General features: G+C 41.4%; 1 protein-coding gene across 2 annotated transcripts in view; it reads left to right on the forward strand.

Annotated features, from left to right (window-relative positions):
- gria4b (glutamate receptor, ionotropic, AMPA 4b) overlaps nucleotides 1-14,157 on the forward strand; it is a 152,235-nt gene that overhangs the window by 109,766 nt on the left and 28,312 nt on the right. For both annotated transcript variants that reach the window (XM_061056386.1, XM_061056385.1), the window contains exons 10-11: nucleotides 5,525-5,731; nucleotides 12,022-12,395. In XM_061056386.1, coding sequence (XP_060912369.1) covers nucleotides 5,525-5,731; nucleotides 12,022-12,395 — 581 coding nt within the window. The remainder of the gene's footprint in view (nucleotides 1-5,524; nucleotides 5,732-12,021; nucleotides 12,396-14,157) is intronic.

Here is a 14,157-nt window from a genome sequence, read left to right on the forward strand (position 1 = left end):
TATTGGTTGATACTCTTTTTTGAGTACATTAAAATGTGATGTAGAAGACGCACTTTGTTCTACCATTTTTTTTCATCTAAAAAGTGGGCTGCAACCAGTATGCAACCCACGTGCAGCAGCAACAATCAGCTACTGCAAGTGACCTCACTCAATGAAAATTTAACCCTGATGTGTTGCAAGCCGGTCGCTTTGCCGTTATGATGGGATTGAAACGCTGGTTTGATTGAATTGACTCTTTATTTAATGACCAGCAGAGGTGTGCAGCGTGCCTCTGGGTGAATTGTTTTTTTTTGGGCTGTTGGTCTAGTACTTAACAACCGTCCATGTTACCATAGGCTGAGCGCTCAACTATCACACCACCAGTATCTTGGAAGATTGTAAACTCAAAAAATGATGATACTGGAGAGAGCTTCAAAGTTGCACAGAAACTGCACTCTGTGGTCTTTGCAGAGTGCAATGGAAATCGCAATCAGGAAGACGGTTTAGAGTTTAGACTGTATTTCCACAGGGTGACAGCCCCCCCCCCCCCCCCCCCCAAGGAAAAAAAAAAAACGTGGCTTAAATGCCTTTGACACTTACATTCAGGATTTTATGGTAACATATTAACACAAGGAGGATGAAGCTGGAGAGGAACGATGGTTGAATCAAACACAAGCAAGGTGCCTCTAAATTCACACAACTGTGGGAAACTAGTTTTTTTAAGCTAATCAAAAAGGTGCAAATAAAAACAGTTGACTGTTAGAGTGACATCGAAGCGATTTGTTCCCACAAAAAGCAACTTGTCAATCAGAAGCCAGTTTTAGCGTCTGTGTCTTCCCTGAAACATTCTCATAGTTTATAAAGTGAACTTCATGCTGTCCTGAATAAGACCTGGTAATTAATATAATAATTTAGGCAGATAATCAATTGAGCAGTGCAGGCACGCTCTGGAGGACTTAAGCTTCTGCACATGGGCTGCACACACTAAACCACTAGTACCGGCACCCCTCACTTACTTTATAATTGTCTTGCAGAAACACTCACGACTGACTGCTTGTGTTCAGGCTTTTTTAGACTAAGGTTAAAGCTCAGGATGTAACACTGTGTCCGCTTTGATTGAAGCACTGCGACAATCTAAAAACCTTTAACAAGGCTGCAGCAGCCACGTCGAGTGCACTTCATCGTAGAGAGAAAAAAAGGGGACAGTGGTCATTTGCGAATATTATTTTAAATTGTGCTTTAAATGTGCTGCACCCGTTTTCAATGTCATGCGACCAAATTGAATCAAATAAAAATGTAATTAGTGCCTCGAGTGGCTGCCGATGACTGAGACTCACAAAATGAGTCACTTACTGAGAAGCAGAGTTGTGTGTTGGCTTCATGAAATGTTTTTTTTGTGGTCGAGCTATTATACAATATGGACAAACGTTTTGCTGCCTATTAGTGCTCATGTTCAAACAGAATGAGCCACAGATTGTTTATCTTACATAATACACAAAACACTCACAAACAGAAGCGAACAGGCAGTTTTTTAGGGAAGCTCAGTCTCGCAGTGTTCGACCTGTGTGTGTTTATGTGTGAACACATGCTTCTTAGACATCGAGTGAGCCTGTAGTGTGTGTGTGTGTGTGTGTGTGTGTGTGTGTGTGTGTGTGTGTGTGTGTGTGTGTGTGTGTGTGTGCTTTAAATGGCATGTTAATTAGTCTCATTAGGCGATGATTGAGGCAGTGAGGCCGAGATTATTGACCAGCCTTGTCAGCCACGCTGGGCTTTTCCGCGATGACCTCTGAAACACTGCTGTCTTCTCGTGCCAGAAACACTGACTGGCGTCCTTTATCCCCCCGCCACTCCCCCTCTGCTCCTCCGGGCTGCCAGCACCGTCATGCACCCTGCTTTCATAAATCACAAAGATGGAAGCTGTGTCAGGGCTCTCATATCATCCCAAACATCTGCGAAGATAAACTTTGTAAATTAACTTCCATTATTGATATGGTTGAGATTCATTAAAGATATTATGTGCAACATTTATATGTGTTCATTTCTGTGTGTGACGGGTTATCAATTATCTTAAAAAATTGGACTTTCTCCATCTTTCTCTGTGTCCTCTAAAAGCCTGTGGATTTATTTCTATGTAAATGACTCTAGACTATTTGTCCTGGGAGATCAATCAATCAATCAATACATTTTTATTTGTATAGCGTCAACTCATAACAAAGATCCAAAGGATGTGATGTTTATGCATGCTCAGGAGTGAGACGTCTCTCGTAAACTGTGAATGTGCTAACAGTGAGCAGGTCTTGATTTAATTAGCTTTGTTATAAGTCTGCTCACATTAAAAGTGATTAGTATCCACCAAACAAAGTTCAATTTGGTGTCTCTCATGTCAGTTTTTTGTGGACATTGAGGGTACTTGCCGTAGACTGTCGAGAAAAAGCAACAGGCTGCACTTGTAACAACAGGCCTGCAGGGGGCAGAACGCTGCAGGGCTGCCAGGGGAGGTTTCAATGGCTGATGTAGGGGCTTAAAGCTGTCTCGTGATAATATGGTTTCATATCGAGAAACACGAGAAAAGCCGTTTAGCGCCCTCTGCAGATTTATCCTAGGATTACTTCAACATACGTTTACATCATGAACTGAAACTTTTCCCATGTTAAGTTTGGGTATCCGGCATTGTAAGACTATGGTCGAGTTTTTAAATGTGGATCTGCATAATAGGTCAACTTTAAAGACAGTTTCAGAGAACATAAGAAGAGCAGTTTGGGGTTTTCTGTCTCCTACTGTCATTTACCATAATTTAAAACTTTATGAATCAATGAATATTTTATTTATTTTGGTGTCAGGTCATTTACATGACCCATCCCACATGGAATTATTCTGACACATTGTCTGAGAGTCAATCAAGTAATAGACTTTGATAATCCACTGTCAGTGGGCATTGCTGTATGTCTGTTTAGTTTACGTCCTGCTGCATACTCCTAATTACTTTTTTGAAATGTAATCCAAATACCACAAACCTCAACAGGATCCTCCTGGTTATGAAGTTTGCTGGCTGGTTTCTGGGGCTATGATCAAAAACTGATAAAGGTTGCATGTGCAGTCTGCTGTGAGAGAGAGCGCCGGGCCTCCTGAAGCAGATTCATCTGGACCTAGCTTTGAAGAATTTAGATTTTAATACATTTATGTTCATCATTATTTCAGGTGGTATTAACCTCAGTGTTCAAAATTACAAAATCATGGATACTTAATAGGTTTTCCTAAGTTGTTGTAATGACTTATTATGAATTCATTGTGATGCATAATAACCCTCTTTAGGATCTTTTGTGTTTTGTGGCTTTTCTGCAAGGGACATGTTTGCTAAATAATAAATCGTTCACACTAACTAAGGTTGGAAGTTTTAATGCAAACATTTCAAAAGATATATTTCTGATTATGAATTTCGACATGCAACAGTTCCATTGTGCTATCGTTATGCTATACATTAACGTTTTTGTTTCTGCCGCAGGCTAAGCCGTGCATTATCATTCTCCCCTCACTGTTGAGTCTTTGTTACCTTTGCTTTGGCCCGGGGCAAAGTCAAGCAATCACATCTCTCGAATAAATAGCTCCTGTTATCAATATGCAATATGCTGCCTTCCATGACAAACATAATTTATTTAGAAATATGACCCCAGAAAACCAGACGAGGTTTACATTCAAATCACTCTCTTCCCTCCCCGGTGGGGCTAATGATCTATAACCTGCCGCGGTCACAACTGATGTAGCGGCGGCCGATTACCCAAAGTGTTCAAGTCGAGTCACACTCGTTTTTAGATATTAAGCCATTCAGTCTGACTGCAGCTCATTCCTCACTTCCCTTCAGCTTTATGTCTGCCTCCTTTTCTGCTTAGTCATACTTTACTCTCACTTTTTTTTCACTTCGAGTCTCTGCGTATCATGCATCATGTTAATTCTTTGAAGATTCTTTTTTCAGCTTCCTGTCTGAATCCCAGTCTGAGCTGTGCATATGAAGCACAAGCTGTCATTATGATTACACATGCATCTCTTTCTATTTTACTCTAAATTATCTTCAGCAGAACAAAAAAAAAAAAGAAGCATCTCACAGCAGTGGGGATCAGGCCTGTAGTCACATTTAAAGCTGCGACATGCTTTTCTCCCCCTTTGATACGCCCAGGTGCTAGTGGAAGTAGATGTTTAAAAGTTTCAAAAGTGACAGAAAATGTGAGATGACAGAACACTTGAATCATTTCTGCAGATACTAAGAAACATTTTCCTGGTTGTATCATCATGACAAAATATGACAACTGTGTTTGAAGTGTTCTAGTTCTTAAGAAATATATTGATATAAGTCACCTACTGCCAATGTGCATATCAACAAGATGCAGCATATTTCTACTTGAAGCTTAAAGGTGACATATTATCCTTCTTCTCAACCAGTTTCAATAAGTCTCAGAGCTCCCCAAAATCAAGTATGTGAAGTATCTTGTTGTAAATCCACTCTGATCCTGTATTTGATCATGCTTAAAAACACCTCTATTTCAGCCCTGCTCAGAACAGGCTGTTTCTGTGTCTGTACCTTTAAATATGTAAATGAGCTGTGTCTGACCACGCCCCCTCTCTGGAAGGGCTCGGGTGTCTCGGTCTTTCTCGCTCCATGTTCTATTGTTTACGGTGAGAAGGCAGACTCAGAGGGCAGAACAAACACCTAGCTGTGGGAGGGTCACCCACCTGGGGGAGGGGCTACAGCCCTTTGTGATGTCATGAAGGGAAAATCTCCAAACGGCCTGTTTGAGCACACATTTTCTGAAAAGTGGAGCAGGCAAAAGACGGAGAGGATGGACTTTTCTTATCATTGGGGGGATCGTAGACAGACTAGAGACACATATTAATGTTAGAGGAACATGGTGAAGTGGATTTTTAATAATATGTGACCTTTAAAACTCTGTTATGGGGGCAGGTAACAATGAATGACGCCAATCATTATTTTAAAATCTCCAACTTAGAAAAGTTGTATGGTTTTTTAAATAAATTTAGGTAATATTGCACCATGTTTATTACCAACTACAACAACAAAGCTATCAGACATATAGACGTCATCCAATCATCACCTCACCCCTTAATTTTCAGGATTGAAAGGAAGAGTGAAAGCACTTTCTAAGGAATTGAATAACCATGAAAGTTGTTCCCTGCTGTACAGAACATTTTAACAGTCAGGATTTAAATCCCTGTTTGCTAGCTAGCAATCCATTAGATGTTTTAAGAGTGTGTCTGCCTTTAAATGTTAACGAACTACCTGAAAACATCAGTATAAATGTACATTGCATCACCTGCATGCTCGTACACTAGACACACTGCTCATGCAAACATTGCTCCATAGCACTTCTAGTGGTGGAAAACTCCACAGGCTGCCTTTAACTTCAGCCCTGGTTGGTACCAATGAGCTGCCGTTCCTGTTTGTCATCTTGTTGTCTGTTGCTGTGCGAGGCGTCATGTCCGTGTGTCTGTCTGTCTGACGGTCTGGTTCACTGGTTATGGTCCCCTTGTGTAGGAGGGTCCGTATGTGATGCTTAAGAAGAACTGGGAGATGTACGAGGGAAACGACCAGTACGAGGGATACTGCGTGGACCTGGCCTCCGAGATCGCAAAACACATCGGCATCAAGTACAAAATCTCCATCGTCCCGGATGGAAAATACGGCGCCAGGGACCCGGAGACGAAGATCTGGAACGGGATGGTCGGGGAGCTGGTGTACGGGGTAAGAGCTTTGGTTTTTACTCTTTGGACAGATATTAACTTTTTATCCATGCTTCATTATCTCATTTAAACTTAGATTTCAAGCTGTCACTGAGATTAATGGTGATAATTAGAGACAATGATGTGTCTCCGTCAAATCTTTAAATGAAAATAAGAGACGGCTTGGCTTTCATCGTCTTCAGAGCTGAAAATGAAAATCAGTCACTGGAGTCCAGTTTCATTCAAAGTTTAAGCAGAGAGTCCGTGACAGCGAGATATTTCAAACGGGACATTTTGTCCCCCATTAGTCACCCTAATTACTTTATGATTATCACAATAAAGTCATAAAAAATGTGAACTACATCTGCGCTGCTTAAAAAGCGGTTATTGGATTTCTGAATGGAAAACAACTTTCAATCAATTCTCGAATAAAAAACTTCTGCCAGAACATATAAAGTGATTTGTTGATTTGTTAGGATGCCCATTAGCTGTACCCGAGAGCACAGCTTTACTTCCTGCGGTCCCACATTAATAATAAAGTTATAGTGGTCCCCATAAAAGTCTGGGTAAGAAACATAGCTCAGAGGATACATTAAATTTGATCAGAACAACAACTGAGTTCTGTCGTACTCTCTGATCTGCTGCTACGAGTTTATTTTATTAACATAGATGTCATTTTCATACTGATACTAATTTGTACGGTGGCCCTGAAGTGCACATCGACAAATCACAAAACACACAACGACATTAACTTCTAACAGAAAAGGTAGGTACCTGCGGTTGACAATAATCGTCGCTGATTGGACGAACACCATGTCCGTCTTTCTGACAGGAAGTAAATGCTTCTTTACGCCTTTGGAGCCAGGCAGAGAAAAGTTAACAAAGGAGGGACGTATTGCCCAAATTGCGGCAAAATATTCTCTTGATAGTAGAGACTTAATCTGAATCACCGGTTGCGCTCATGCAGCATATCCTTCCGGTTAAAAAGACGGTCCATAGCAGCAGGCCGTCCCCTCCAGTGATCCACAGTAACCTAGGAGACGAGAGCTCCCAGACCTGAACAAAACAACAGAGTTTCAAACATCGTATAAGAAGGGGGACACAAACTGAAGTTTAGAATCAGAACAACCCACAACCATAAGTCCCAATCTTTTTCAAAAATACTGCTGGTCATGTATCATCTTCACTTTGTTTATCACCTTATTGTTTAACTTTATTTTAATGCACTAAGTGAACAACACATTTTCAAATCTTTGTCAAAACTCTTCCACCGCTTGACTCCTTTATCAGATAGACAAGTTCTGTTCTGAACTTTGTATTTTTGAAGGAGCTCTTTCTTATTTCAGACAACCTCTGAACACACTTTGGGGCACTTTGGTTTTTACCAAGCGGAAACCTCCAGTCTTAAAAAAATGAAGCCAATGCGGAAGTGCAAAATCCTGCAGTTACTCGAGTGTCCACTAGAGGCTGGCTCCAAGAACACAGGAAGTCACATACACACCACTGGCAAAAAAAGCAGTTTTTACAGCAGAAATAAACATGTTTACAGCCTGGTACAAAAAACGAAATCGGTCTGATTAGTTATTGTCGTCACTGGCACACACTGTTCGGGGGTGGTTGACAGGTTGACAGCTAAATCATAACATTAGAGATCATGTTCATTAGTAAACAGTTGGTGGAAATACTGCTGTTGGTGGAAACGGTATCAAAGAACCAACACATACAAAGACGTGTGTGTTCAGTTTAGGAGAGGAGCAGGTAGATACCCTCTGTAACATAATGATATGAAGGCTTGTTCTTCCTGCTGATGGAGTGTGTTAGAGCCCCGTTTAATAATTGACAGTAAGTTTAAAAGAATCTATACTACCTAAATCCCTTTCCATACTTTGTTACACACAGAGTGTAGCTGTAAGGATTAAATGGACGATACATCTCTACTCAAACACTTCTTCATCTGCAGAGTTTGATTTAATCCCTGAATCTTTGAAACACAACTATATGTGTGTGTGTGTTGTTTGCTGTGCAGATAATTAAACCCATCTGAAATCTAACTGTAAACACACTATCAATCTCTTCGGGGTATTAATGCTCGCAGGAAGAAAAGGAATTAGTGGGGGTATTAGGTCCGAGCTTTAGGAGGAGTTGAAGAGGAGGAGTGTAGGTGTGGAGATCGTTAAAGAATCTCTGAGGTGAAGATTTGATTTGGGCGGTGACGGGTCTTTCTGCTGCTCACCTTGTTGTGAGGATCAAAGTGGATGCAAGCTTGTGGTATGTGATGCTGTTTGGATGTTATGGCCTGGAGAGGCATATAACGTGAGGAAGGAGAGGTTCATGCTTGTTAGGTAGAGATATAAATGAGATATGCATGAACTGATTCTCGCACTTGATGTTTTTGAAGAAAAGAAAAAAGATACAAAGAGAAAGTAAAACTATTAAAAATTCTACAATTCATTGTGCAAATCCCTTCTTATTTGCAGGGCGTTACTAATTGTGTATCAGTATGTGTTTTATAAATTTAATCTTCAAATAATGTTAAGAAAGCAAGAGCCACAATTCTGCAATTCATTGGTGCTTTAATCCAAAGCGACGTACATCAGAGAGTAAGTACAGCACAATCAAGGATCTAAAGGAGGAAACATTGTCAGTGCAAGTGCAAACCAACAGCTTTAAAAAGTCAGATCAGACACACAGGTGCTGACAACATCATTAAGTGTGAAGGTGTTCATACAGAGCTGGGTCTTTAGCTTTTTCTTAAAGGTGCAACGACTCTGCAGATTGAATGGAGTTTGTTAGTTCGTTCCGTCCTTGATGCTCTCTCCCTTTCACTACCATCTGAATCTAGCAGAGGGGTAAGAGTGCTGGGAAACAGTTTAGTATCTTATCAACACTCTGGGTTGTGTCTCGTGCAGATCTCTGTGTTGATCCTTTTTGCAAAAAGTCTTCCAATAAATACAAAAGCCAGCTTTGTCATTGTACGATCTTTAGTTTTCAGATTTCCACCACACACCAAACGGTAGTGTTGTAGTCAAGATCACACTAACTGAGACCAAGACATACCTGAGACCAGAGTGCTCCGAGGCCAAGACAAGACCAAGACATTTAGAGAACTAGACCGAGTCAAGACCTAGGCAGGGCGAGACCGAGAAGAGATTAAGACCATAAATATCACAGAAAAATCATTAGCATGTTACTCACTTCGACCATAACACGGGGGAAAGTTGCAGCCGTAACCGGGGGATAAAAATCAAATAATGAATGAATTGAAGTTGTTAGTTATTTTAGAAAGAGGCGTTTTCCTTCTAATCACAGTAACGACTTGAGAAAAAAGCCTGTCAGCAGTGGATTTGATTTAAAATCCAGAGTGCGCCCAGTCTTAGACCGAGACAAGACCGAGTGAAAAATGCTTTTCGATTCCGAGACGAGCCTTTCAAAAAGTGGTCTGGAGATCGGGTCTTGAGTGCTACAACGCTACAAAATGGTCCCTGTTGGAAATCAAAACCAATGACCTCTGTACATGAAGCACCTGATTAACAAACGGAGCAAAAACCAGCGCCCCAGAACAATCGTTATTTATCAAGTTTTCAAGTTTGCTACACTTTAGCTCTGCAGAAAATGGTGTGTTTAGTATTCACAGAAGTAGCAGAGCAATTTGTTTCAGATAAATTGAGACAAAAAAAGGGGGGGGGGGGGGGTTGGGGGATACATTTTTCCTGTCCTCTATTTTGCTGTGAGTTAAGTGGCATTTTCCACAAAGAGGCATTTTGTCACGCCTGCGTCTCTTTTGTGCTGCAGTGACTCACTGAGAAGTCGACTGCGGCGAGCTGTGAGCGAGGAGAGGTATACGGTTCGGGGAAGTGTCAGGACTGATCAGGCAGTACAATGCACTGTAGCTGTAAAGACTAACCAGGATGGTCAAAAGCACATGCAGGAGTAAAGAGTGCAGTCTATTTTCAACTCCATAACAAGCAGTGAAAGCTGTAACACTTCCTGTCTGGAAGATTTTCTCGGAGCAGAGGAAATGATGGGTAAAAACCCTTAAATATAGATGACCCAACAGGAAAGAAACCCCGACTGTAACAACCTGTCAGTTCAAGAGCACAAATTGTGTTTTCTTATTTCTAACTGGTTTATCTGCCTTTTGAAGTCTCTGATAAGCCGAATGTTTAATTAATTTTCTTCTTCAGATTTAAAGGTCACATATTAAAACTCCTTTCTAACCAGTTTACATAAGTCTCAGAGCTCCTCAAAACATGTGTGTGAAGTTTCTTGTTCTAAATCCACTCTGATCCTGTATTTGATCATGTCTATAAACCCCTCTATTTCAGCCCTGCTCAGAACAGCCTGTTTCTGTGTCTGTACCTTTAAATATGTAAATGAGCTGTGTCTGACCACGCCCCCTCTCTGGAAGCGCTTGGGGGGGTTTAGGCTTTCTTGCACTGTGCCATTTTTTTTTTTACGTTTACAAGGCAGACTCAGAGGGCAGAACAAACACCTAGCTGTGGGAGTGTCACCCACCTGGGGGAGGGGCTACAGCCCTTTGTGATGTCATGAAGGGAAAATCTCCAAACGGCCTGTTTGAGCACACATTTTCTGAAAAGTGGAGCAGGCAGAAGACGGAGAGGATGGACTTTTCTCATCATTGGGGGGTTTGAAGACAGACTAGAGACACATGTTAGAGTTAGAGAAACATGGTGAAGAGTATTTTGCATAATATGAGACCTTTAAAAAATAAATGTTGATGGTAAAATGCTGAGGTTGAAATATCTAATGTTCTAAACACAACTCACTCATTTCCTCTATAAATGAATACCAAAGACATCCAGACAGCTTTTACTTGTGAAGATGAATTCACTGTTGACGACATGTTTATGCATTATTACACTTCAGTCCTCACACCTTCATTAGTAAACAGACAAACAGCAGCTGTGATGTAAACATAGCCTGGGAAAACAAACACGTGCCAGGTGCTACTGGCTGTAATTGGTGTTTTTTACGAGCTAGGTTAATATTGAATGTGTTTCCCAGATGTTGAGATTTTTAAGTGTCGAGATGTGGACCATATTATGCACTCTCATCTGTTCCCCCCAGACTCATCAAAACAAACATGACAGATTTATCTCATTCTGGGTGAGCATAAGTATACGAGCGTGTCACAGAAAATATAAAGAGAATTTCAACAGGTTAAAAAATGTTGAAGACAACTGGGGAAAAGTGTCGCAGTTTTAAGATGGAAAATAAAAACATAGAGGAGGGACAGTGTCAGTGGAAAGCCTTCAAAGAAACAGTCAAACTAGACAACTAGCCTTGTGCACCACTGTGTACCATCCAGTATCTCGTGAGTGATTTGGGGCACTGGCAAAGCATTCTCGGGGAACGTCTGAGGACACGGGAGCTGTCAGCACTCCCCCCCCCCCCCCCCCCCCTCCCATCTTAGACCATTCATTTCTGCCCGCTTTCTCCCTGAAAAGCCGCGCTGCCACAAAAGCCCTGCCTCCTTTTAACCTGCCGTGTATCTGAGCACGCACTGAACGCCCCGAGGCTGTCATCTTAACGCATTCTGCTGAGGATGAAAGAACTTAAATCTCTTTCATTTTCTCTCCCTCGTCCCTGTTTTTTTTTTTCTCCTCCTTTCCCCTGCCTCCTTCAGCGTCAGATGGCCGTAATGAAACTTTTAAATTCTTGCTGATATTAAGCCCCCTGTGCTCCTGCGCCAGACCTGACAAGGTCACAACTGTTGCTAAGTCACTAACTGTAATCAGGTTTGTGGATTTTCAACCGAGCAATTGTGCACTTTTTGCCTCAGCTGCAGACCTCAGAGATGGCTGCTGTATCCCATTTTCACCTTCCTGTGCTGTAAGCATATTTCCCGGACACATTATTTTATCCTTCTTGCTGATTCCTCCTGCAGTTTCAGCTAAGCCTCTAAGCTTTTATTTTTTTTTGGGGGGGGGGGAGGGGGGTGTAGATTTACTTTTTCAATTTCTTTTCTTTCTCCCTCTGTCTTAACTTGATCACTCTGAGATGAATTCATCAAGCGTATAAACTCGAGATTTGCTCAGTCGAGGGAGAAATGACAGCTGAGGAGAAAAAGAATAAAAGGGTAATTGTTGTTGTTTTTGTTTTCTGATGGCTGGCTGGCTATTGGCCTCCAGCATGTCGTGTCTGTGACTAAGTGATGTGTGATTGTTGCACCGCCCCGGCTTTTGGAGAGATGATCCATCATTTGCATTTGTTTATCTGTCATCATTTGGAATTCAGAGTTGCTCTCAGGGAGGGGCTAATCAAATTCCTTTTTTTTCCCTTCCTCCACAGAAAGCGGAAATCGCTGTGGCCCCTTTGACTATCACGTTGGTCCGGGAGGAAGTGATCGACTTCTCGAAGCCCTTCATGTCGCTGGGCATTTCCATCATGATCAAGAAGCCCCAGAAATCCAAACCGGGGGTGTTCTCCTTCCTGGACCCGTTGGCCTACGAGATCTGGATGTGCATCGTGTTCGCCTATATCGGCGTGAGCGTGGTGCTCTTCCTGGTCAGCCGCTTCAGCCCGTACGAGTGGCACACCGAGGAACCCGAGGAGGGCACCGACGGTGTGCCAAGTGACCAGCCCCCCAATGAATTTGGTATCTTCAACTCCCTCTGGTTCTCCCTGGGCGCCTTCATGCAGCAGGGCTGTGACATCTCCCCTCGGTAAGACATTCTCAAAGCTCAAAGTTATTTTTAAAAAAGCACTGTAGTTTAAGGATGTTTTTAAAATGTTAGCTATTTGTTCCTCAGGCTTGTGGACACATCTCACAACTTTCAGGTTGATTATAATCACAATGTGCCGTCACCTCTAATTGGATTGTGTCTGTGATAGTCTGAGCAAGAGCTTTAATGTCTCGCCTGTCAATCTGGTCCCGTCATTATTATTCCAGAGTTCTTTGATTGACATAAATGAAAGCCGAACAAGTATCGACGGCCTCCTGTGACGAGCAGAAAACACCCCTCAGTCTGTTTTTCAGAGTTGGTGTTCTGTTTCCTTTAGCGCTAAAAATCAAAAGATGATAAATATTTAGTTTGGCTTATGTATGTGACTGGAGATGGAAAAAAAAAAGTTTGTGAAATGATTGTTGCTATGAACAGGGTTTAAATATTTGACCACTCCTGACAGCTGGCTGTATATTCGTCTTGAGCCTGAGTCACAACTGACCTTAACAAAGAAGCCGCAGCTTGTTATAAAATGATTTTTTTCCCAGTTTAAAGGTCACATATTATTCTAAACACACTTTACGATGGTTTAGAACATTAATATGTGTCTCTAATCCATCTACAAACCCCCCAATGATGAGAAAAGTCCATCCTCTCCATCTTCTGCCTGCTCCACTTTTCAGAAAATGTGTGCTCAAACAGGCTGTTTGGAGATTTTCCCTTCATGACATCACAAAGGGCAGTAGCCCCTCCCCCAGGTGGGTGACACTCCCACAGCTAGGTGTTTGTTCTGACCCTCTGAGTCTGCCTTCTCACCGTAAACAATAGGACATGGAGCGAGAAAGCCTGAGCCACCCAAGCCCTTCCAGAGAGGGGGCGTGGTCATACACAGCTCATTTACATATTTAAAGGTACAGACACAGAAACAGCCTGTTCTGAGCAGGGCTGAAATAGAGGGGTTTATAGACATGATCAAATACAGGATCAGAGTGGATTTAGAACAAGAAACTTCACACACATGTTTTGAGGAGCTCTGAGACTTATTTATACTTCTTGAAAAAGAGGATAATATGTGACCTTTAAGTTTTTATTGACTTTTAGTTTTCATGTTGTTGAACTTAAACAATTTATGGACCAAAATTAGAATTGAGATAAGATACATTTCCTCTTTAATCGCTCAACATTTAATCAATAAGATTGCTATGTATTGTATTATCTCTTTTTTACAGTGCGTTACCTTAACTATGTTAAAATTGCATGATTTATTGCTGGTCAATCTGATTAATGTCCTAACGTAAGATTTCAAATAACATAATTCTGTTTTTATTTAGAAGATATTATGAGCATGAAGATGAAAACAAAAAGGCTTCAAAACATTAGAAGCAATAGTTTGAGCTAGTTTCTTCCTGAGGTGATTTTGTTGATCCTTTAAAGTATCTCTTATGGCTGACATGAAGTCATCCTAATAATCGCAGCCTTTTTGTTTGCTCTTTAAGTGTATGTAAGTTAATACACATGTAAAGCTGCATATGTGAGATATAGTGTGCATGAAAACTTTAGTTCCAAAGCTAACTTAGAGGACGTTAAATATCAAAGCTAATGTCTCAAATGTTGCTATAAAGTGTCTGCTGCTCATACTGTATGTGTACCTGTACATCCAACACTCCACTCATTATAGGATATGTATCACTTTATTGGGTTATCAAGATTTTTTATGACTTTCCTAAAGACATGAGATTGACGTCTGTTTCTGAACAGCTCT

The sequence above is a fragment of the Labrus mixtus genome, chromosome 14 (assembly GCF_963584025.1).
Source record: "Labrus mixtus chromosome 14, fLabMix1.1, whole genome shotgun sequence".
NCBI classification, from domain to species: domain Eukaryota; kingdom Metazoa; phylum Chordata; class Actinopteri; order Labriformes; family Labridae; genus Labrus; species Labrus mixtus.